The 7,500-nt window shown below is 41.1% G+C and overlaps 1 protein-coding gene across 1 annotated transcript; it reads right to left on the bottom strand.

Moving 5' to 3' along the window:
• Positions 1 to 1,440: 1,440 nt before the first annotated feature.
• LOC138014037 (tetratricopeptide repeat protein 28-like) lies at positions 1,441 to 7,413 on the bottom strand. The gene is made up of 5 exons (XM_068861067.1): positions 7,145 to 7,413; positions 6,343 to 6,451; positions 6,077 to 6,195; positions 4,027 to 6,019; positions 1,441 to 3,655 (listed from the first exon to the last, which is right to left on the bottom strand). The coding sequence occupies exons 1-4, from the start codon at positions 7,411 to 7,413 to the stop codon at positions 4,051 to 4,053; spliced, it is 2,466 nt and encodes an 821-aa protein (XP_068717168.1). The 3' UTR covers positions 1,441 to 3,655; positions 4,027 to 4,050.
• Positions 7,414 to 7,500: the final 87 nt, after the last annotated feature.

Raw genomic sequence — 7,500 nt, 5'->3', positions numbered from 1 at the left:
AGATGCCAATGTCACCCCCGGTCAGAGTTTTTCTCTGTCCTCGTATGGGCCTTTTACACAGGAAATCCACACAATGTTGAGGTATTCCACGTGTATTTCTACATTGTCCAGTCCTCTGGCGCATTTCTATAGGAAGAAGAGTAGGAGGAGGAGCAGTCGTCACTCAGATGGCTAGTGCACGGTTTTCGATGACTTCAACGTGTGTTTCTACTTTCCTCTGATCGGTGTAGCTATAGCTTTAAATATCCGTAAAACGGAGCACTGACAGAGGGAGGGGGTAAAAGGCGCACCGTTGGCTTCCATTGATACCAGTTTGAATTCGAAACTGAAGGAACTACTGACTGTTAAATAAAGTGACTTTACCTTTACCTTATATGTAACAGGGCCAATTCCATTAGTAGGGCTAACGCTCACATGGTTTATATGAGTAGAAAACTAGCACTTCACACTACCCTCTAATAGTTAAGTCTGTTGAAATATGTGTTTCACGGCCAACTTTTGCAAAAATGTAACCGTTCCTTGGACGTGTAAACTTGCGACTCTATTGTTTTGTTATTGTTTTGTCAGAGTAGCCTATGTGCACTTGGGCGATGGTTAACAAACTTTAGCTGGGAGCCTGCCAACTGCGAAGGATAAAACTGAGGCATTCTACAACACTCTGATCAAAGCGATCAATACCCTTATGCCCACTCAGAAGGTGAAAGTTTGCTCCTGAGATAAGCCCTGGGTGTCAAGCAGAATGAAGGCGTTGGTCTACAGGAGACAAAGGGCGTTTAACACTCATGGCGAAGACTCAGCCGTGTTTAAGATGTATCGCAAAAGAAACTTAAGTCACTATCGAACAGTTTCAATCTGTATTAAGATTGCAGGATTTTGTCACGCTTTCGTATAGCACATGTACAAAGGCGCGTACGAAACCTTGAACACCCTCTAATTTAAATTAAACACCCGAAAAGTTACATGGTTGAAATGTTGCTTTTGAAGTGAAGCAATTTGAAATCATCGCAGGCCTTAAAGTATATTTCACTGAGGAATTTTTTTTGCTCAAAATACTTTAATGTTTTAGTTCTCTGAACATTTATAAACAACTTAACGAAAGGGCAATTCTTTTTTTAACAAAAAAATCAGTAAATGTCGAGCACCTTTTTCAAAAGTCGAGCATTATTTAAGCATTTCTTTGCCATTTTTGAAGCACCATTTTCCAGTTTGCCAGCCCAATCGGGATAGACCTATCGTCAAATCATTTTTGGGCAAACTTCATTTTAGCCAAAAAACTAGGAAACACAAGTCACCTTATAGCCTAATTTTTAATGCTGGAAAGCTTAACTATAAAAAAAAACCACTTTAAATAAGACCTATTAGAAGAGAAATAACGATTTTTCCAAAAGTGTTGAAAATCGCGATTTTTGGCCAAATGGCAAAAACAAACAAACAATGAAATGTGATGTACCACAGGGTAGTTCCCTTGGTCCTCTTTTATTCTTACTTGATATAAACAACATTTCTACTGCTCTGATAAACTGAACTTCAGGATTTTTGCTGATGACACTAATGTCTTTGTTTCATCACCTATTCGAGATCTTGAAAAACTACATAACAGAGAGGTGGCTAAAATTAAAGAATGGTGCGATCTAAACAAGCTCTCTATAAATATTAAGAAAACTAATTACATGATTGTTAAATCCCCTAAAAAGAAATCAGGAAACATAAATGTTAAATTACCAAATAAAGATGAAAACAGTGAAATACGGACATGTAAAAACTAGCGATAAAAAGCTAAACTTCCGATGTTTCGGCGACCTCATGACGCCATTATCAAGGAGTTGGAAATGAACATGCGAGTTCATAACGGCCAACACTACTTTCCATCCCTAAAACTGACATTGGACATTTCGTAACAATTACACGACACATTATGCTATGTTAATATTGACAAGCTTACCGCTCTAAAAACAATGAAAACAAGCAGAATGACAGCTTTAGTTCAACAAGAAATAGCGTTTCTAAGCTATGCCGCACTGATCTACAGTATTTAGGTCTAAAAACCCCGTTGAAGAAGGTTAACTTTCAATTGTTTTGCTAGGTACTATTATGTCAATACTCTAAAAATTTCGACTTTCCGGGAGCTTGGTTCGTTGGTCTAGAGGATATCGGAAACTGCAAGGTGAAGCCATCGATCCGGGTTCAACTCTTTGCCTCGCCTATTTTGAATCTTCTCAGCTTGTTTAAAATCTTTGTTTCGTTGAAGTAAATTTGAAGTCTAAAGTACACTGTACGTCGTATAAGTTAAATAAAAAGGGAAATGTCAGTTTGAGGGATGGAAAGAAGTGATGACCGTTCATAGCCGGTACAAAATGCTCCAAATGAGAGCTAGACAAAGACTTTAGCTCGGATTAAATCTGTTTGCTCGTTCAGCCGTGGTAGACGTGACTATGGTAGTGGAGAAGTAGACCTTAGACCTTACTCTCGATTTGGGGTGCACAGTTTAAGAGGTGGGTGCCCATCATGCCCTCAGTTTTAACATGGAGAAAGGATGGAATGCTTCCCTTTTAATACCTTTGTCAACTCAAGAGTTACTGACCAACGTTTGCAATGGTGCGAAGTGGTATGAAATGACGTGACTCGGGTAGTCATACCATTTTTAAAATTCAAAAAATTTCCACAAGCATATGCATGGGCAAAGTCCCACCTCCCCAGGAGTTTAAAATGCACACAATTAATTAAGAGATCAGGCAACTTTTACCCCACACACCCTTTTACCTTCTAGAAGTTTTAAGAAATCGCCCATTTCATTGAATTATTTTGCATCGGTCCAGTCCCTCTGTGACAAAATATCACAAAATCAACATGTACAACTTTAAAGTAAAGAACTTTCCATTTGTTTGGTTCCAGGCCCTAGCAAGAGTCCATCACCTAAGAGTTAGATTTACCCATATTGTCCTAGTCCTCATCAACGTCAGAAAAGTGTCTGTTTTTTAACCACGTTTTGTGGGAAAATAAACAATAAACAAATTGGCTAACTCAATGTTGTGCCCGATTCAAACCCTTTAGGAATAAAGCGTTTTGTTCCAGGAATTTCCGTCTCATTTAAATGTGAACGCTACATTAAAATTTTTGTAATTTCCAAACATTTCTACTTCCTAGGTTGTTTTTTTAGCTTATAGACATTTGCCTCCCGAAACAATTAATTTGCTTATTTAGCTTTGGCCAACCTTACAGAAACACGGAAAATACACATTCCCCGAGGGTGTCACTTAATGATATTGTCAGCGGAACGTTGGTATAGCAAGCTTAAGAGTATACATGTCACCTGAGGAACAAACCGCAAAAGCTTGGAGTTATTTTCAAGGGCCAAAATAACAAGACGGCTAGATCCTCAGTTATGGAAACAAACCCCTGATTTCTATCAAGTGATTAACTAATCCTGGAACAGATGCTTACAAAACAAGGCACAAATGTAAGGACTTGAACAGTATCTTAATACTACTGAAATCTCATGGTACTTTAACTATAATTGGCATGATATCTTGTGTCTGACAGCTACTGAGGTATCAATGATTGAATTGTTTTCAATAACTCATATAATCGAAGAAAGGAAAATAACATATCGACGTATCGCAGTCCAAGTAAGTTTTTCACGTTTTGGACATCGTTTCTGAAAAAGAAAAACAAGGAAGAAAGAAAAAAGTAGTGGATTAAATGCAAATAACGAATTTCGTTCTGATTGACAAGTAAATAATATAACAATTATCTTAATTCATTCATTTAACTGTTTGTGCTAGAGTTAATAGCAACAATTCCTATTCACTGTTACTTCACTTGACATAAGCAATCGAAAATCACCGATCAGTTTCACAGTCACTCCATCATAACACGGGCTCAAACAGCTAGCTATATGCAGGAAGCTGAAGTAGCTGACTCGGTGAATGCAGACAATATTTAATTTAGGTATTAGCCAAAGCAGTTCCAGTAAAAATATCCACTCTGGCAACCGATTTTAAAGCTATTTCTTTGTGAAGAACGTACCTGCTCATTTCGACAACTTCCTGGTTAAAAACATGTACAAAGTACATGTTCGAGCTGCCTAAACTCAAAGGTGACATCATCACCGATTAGCACAAATGGCGCCCAGTATTTTATGGCCGAATAATTCTTTGTCTCCTGAAGAGATTTCATAGCATGGTGAAGAGCTGTACTTGCACTTTTTCTATCTGCCAAGTGTTGGTAAAAACTCTTCATGAACAAGAAGGTCGCCTCGTCGTCGATTGCCCAGAGTGACACCAGTACAGACCGGGCACCAGCACACAGGAAAGCCCTGGCTATTCCCACAATACCCTCAGATTTTACCTCTCCCTGGCCACTATGACAGCAACTAAGCACAACCAGTCTTGCCTGAAGGCAAACTGCTTGAACATCGCTCAACAATAACATGTAATCTTCCTTTTTGGGGATCTTGGATGTGCGTTCGGGATTTGGGGCCAAAGCAATTTCTCCAGATCTGTCATCCCCATGTGCAGCAATGTGGATTAAGGCAACTGACTTCATTCTTTTCAGCACCTCAGCTTTGGTTGCATTTTTTCCTGTAAGGGGCACGGTATGCAGAAGTTCTCCAATTATATCCACCTCTTTTTTTGCACACGGCAGCTGTTCATACATGGGTTCACCAGTGCCGTAAGTGACTTCGCTCAAGCACGGATCACCTACAAGCAGCGCTTCATTCTTACTTTGGAAGTTATCAGGTGCCATAGTGATCAATTTTAAAGCAGTCAGCGAGGGAATTACACGGACCCTGACAGAGTCACTCATTGCAGAAAAAGGAGCCAGGCAAAAGTGTCCATCAGGAACAAACACTAAGTCATCGCCCTGGATCAAGTCCGCTATAGGACTGATTAAGACATCATACAAGGGCTGCAAAGAGTGCACAGAGAAGCTCAAAGACTGAAAAGTACTTTTCATCAGAGACTTGGCAGTTCCATTTTCGATTTTCTTTTGTCTAAAATTTATAATGATATCATCTCTTAGAAACCAGAAGCTGATCGTGTTCCCTTCAAGTGCTGTGAAAACAGTTTGTGAAGGTAGATCTTGCATAACCAAAGAGATAGTTATCTTCATCATAGGTTTCTCATCAACGCTGTATTGCATTATTAAAATGTCTGCCAAAGCCTGTGCTCGTCCTTGCTCAGCAGCATACAACGCTTCATCAACCTCTCCATTCTTCAAGAGTGCTGTCCACAGAGCGGTGTACGCAAACTCCTTTGTGTCACGAAAGCTTATTTTCCATGCATCCTCTGACTGAAGAAGACGCCTAACTTCATCAAAATAATAAACGCTTAGACGACAGTAATTAAGAGCTTTGCTCAAGGAGCCAAAACATTCATGAACATGACCAATATGATAACATGCGATTGCCAGCCCCATTGGGTCCTCTGTTTCCTGGCAAATACTAAGATGTTGATGGTGGTACTCTATGGCTTGCTTGAAATTACCAAGACTTCGATAGGCGTTGCCGAGATTGCAATAAGCTCTTCCTTCTCCGGCCCTGTCCCCTACCTCTTTTGCAATACTAAGATCTTGATGGTGGTACTCTATGGCTTGCTTGAAATTACCAAGACTTTGATAACCGTTGCCGAGATTTCCATAGGCCACTCCTTCTCCGGCCCTGTCCCCTACCTCTTTTGCAATACTAAGATCTTGATGGTGGTACTCTATGGCTTGCTTGAAATTACCAAGACTTCGATAGGCGTTGCCGAGATTGCAATAAGCTCTTCCTTCTCCGGCCCTGTCCCCTACCTCTTTTGCAATACTAAGACTTTGATGGTGGTACTCTATGGCTTGCTTGAAATTACCAAGACTTTGATAAGCGTTGCCGAGATTTCCATAGGCTGCTCCTTCTCTGGCCCTGTCCCCTACCTCTTTTGCAATACTAAGACTTTGATAGTGGTAGTCCATGGCTTGCTTGAAATTACCAAGACTTTGATATGCTTTGCCGAGATTGCCATATGCTGCTCCTTCTCCGGCCCTGTCCCCTACCTCTTTTGCAATACTAAGACATTGATGGTGGTACTCTATGGCTTGCTTGAAATATACAAGACTGTCATAAGCAATGCCGAGATTGCCATAGGCCGCTCCTTCTCCGGCCCTGTCCCCTATCTCTTTTCCAATACTAAGGCATTGATGGTGGTACTCTATGGCTTGCTTGAAATTACCAAGAGTGTAATAAGCGTTGCCGAGATTGCCATAGGCCGCTCCTTCTCCGGCCCTGTCCCCTACCTCTTTTGCAATACTAAGATCTTGATGGTGGTACTCTATGGCTTGCTTGAAATTACCAAGACTTTGATAAGCGTTGCCGAGATTTCCATAGGCCATTCCTTCTCCGGCCCTGTCCCCTACCTCTTTTGCAATACTAAGATATTGATGGTAGTACTCTATGGCTTGCTTGAAATTACCAAGACTTTGATAAGCATTGCCGAGATTTCCATAGGCCGCTCCTTCTCCGGCCCTGTCCCCTACCTCTTTTGCAATACTAAGATATTGATGGTGGTACTCTATGGCTTGCTTGAAATTACCAAGACTTTGATAAGCGTTGCCGAGATTTCCATAGGCCATTCCTTCTCCGGCCCTGTCCCCTACCTCTTTTGCAATACTAAGACGTTGATGGTGGTACTCTATGGCTTGCTTGAAATTACCAAGACTTTGATAAGCGTTGCCGAGATTGCCATTAGCTCTTCCTTCTCCGGCCCTGTCCTCTACCTCTTTTGCAATACTAAGACATTGATGGTGGTACTCTATGGCTTGCTTGAAATTACCAAGACTGTAATAAGCGTTGCCGAGATTGCCATAGGCCGCTCCTTCTCCGGCCCTGTCCCCTACCTCTTTTGCAATACTAAGATCTTGATGGTGGTACTCTATGGCTTGCTTGAAATTACCAAGACTGTAATAAGCATTGCCGAGATTGCCATAGGCCGCTCCTTCTCCGGCCCTGTCCCCTACCTCTTTTGCAATACTAAGATCTTGATGGTGGTACTCTATGGCTTGCTTGAAATTACCAAGACTTCGATAGGCGTTGCCGAGATTGCAATAAGCTCTTCCTTCTCCGGCCCTGTCCCCTACCTCTTTTGCAATACTAAGATCTTGATGGTGGTACTCTATGGCTTGCTTGAAATTACCAAGACTTTGATAAGCATTGCCGAGATTGCCATAGGCTGCTCCTTCTCTGGCCCTGAAACCCACTTCCTTAAAAATGGCTAATGCTTCTCTGTAATTTGTTATGGCCTGATTAAAGTCAGCTGTGCCCTGATAGTATCTACCAAGATTGAAATAAGCCAAACCCTTGCCTTGTCTGTCTCCCTCCTTTCTTGCAACGCTAAGCTCTTGCATATGCCGCTCCAAAAGGTCCAACTTTTTATCCACCATTGCTGATAATCAAAACCAGGAAGTTTTTCTCAGAAATCTGGGGTGCACCTAGAAGATAAATGAACGAAAAGACAATAGGTTTAATTC

Source organism: Montipora capricornis, chromosome 8 (genome assembly GCF_036669925.1).
Source record: "Montipora capricornis isolate CH-2021 chromosome 8, ASM3666992v2, whole genome shotgun sequence".
NCBI lineage: Eukaryota > Metazoa > Cnidaria > Anthozoa > Scleractinia > Acroporidae > Montipora > Montipora capricornis.
Note: the sequence above shows the minus strand (reverse complement) of the source record. Positions and strands in the feature narration are given on the sequence as shown.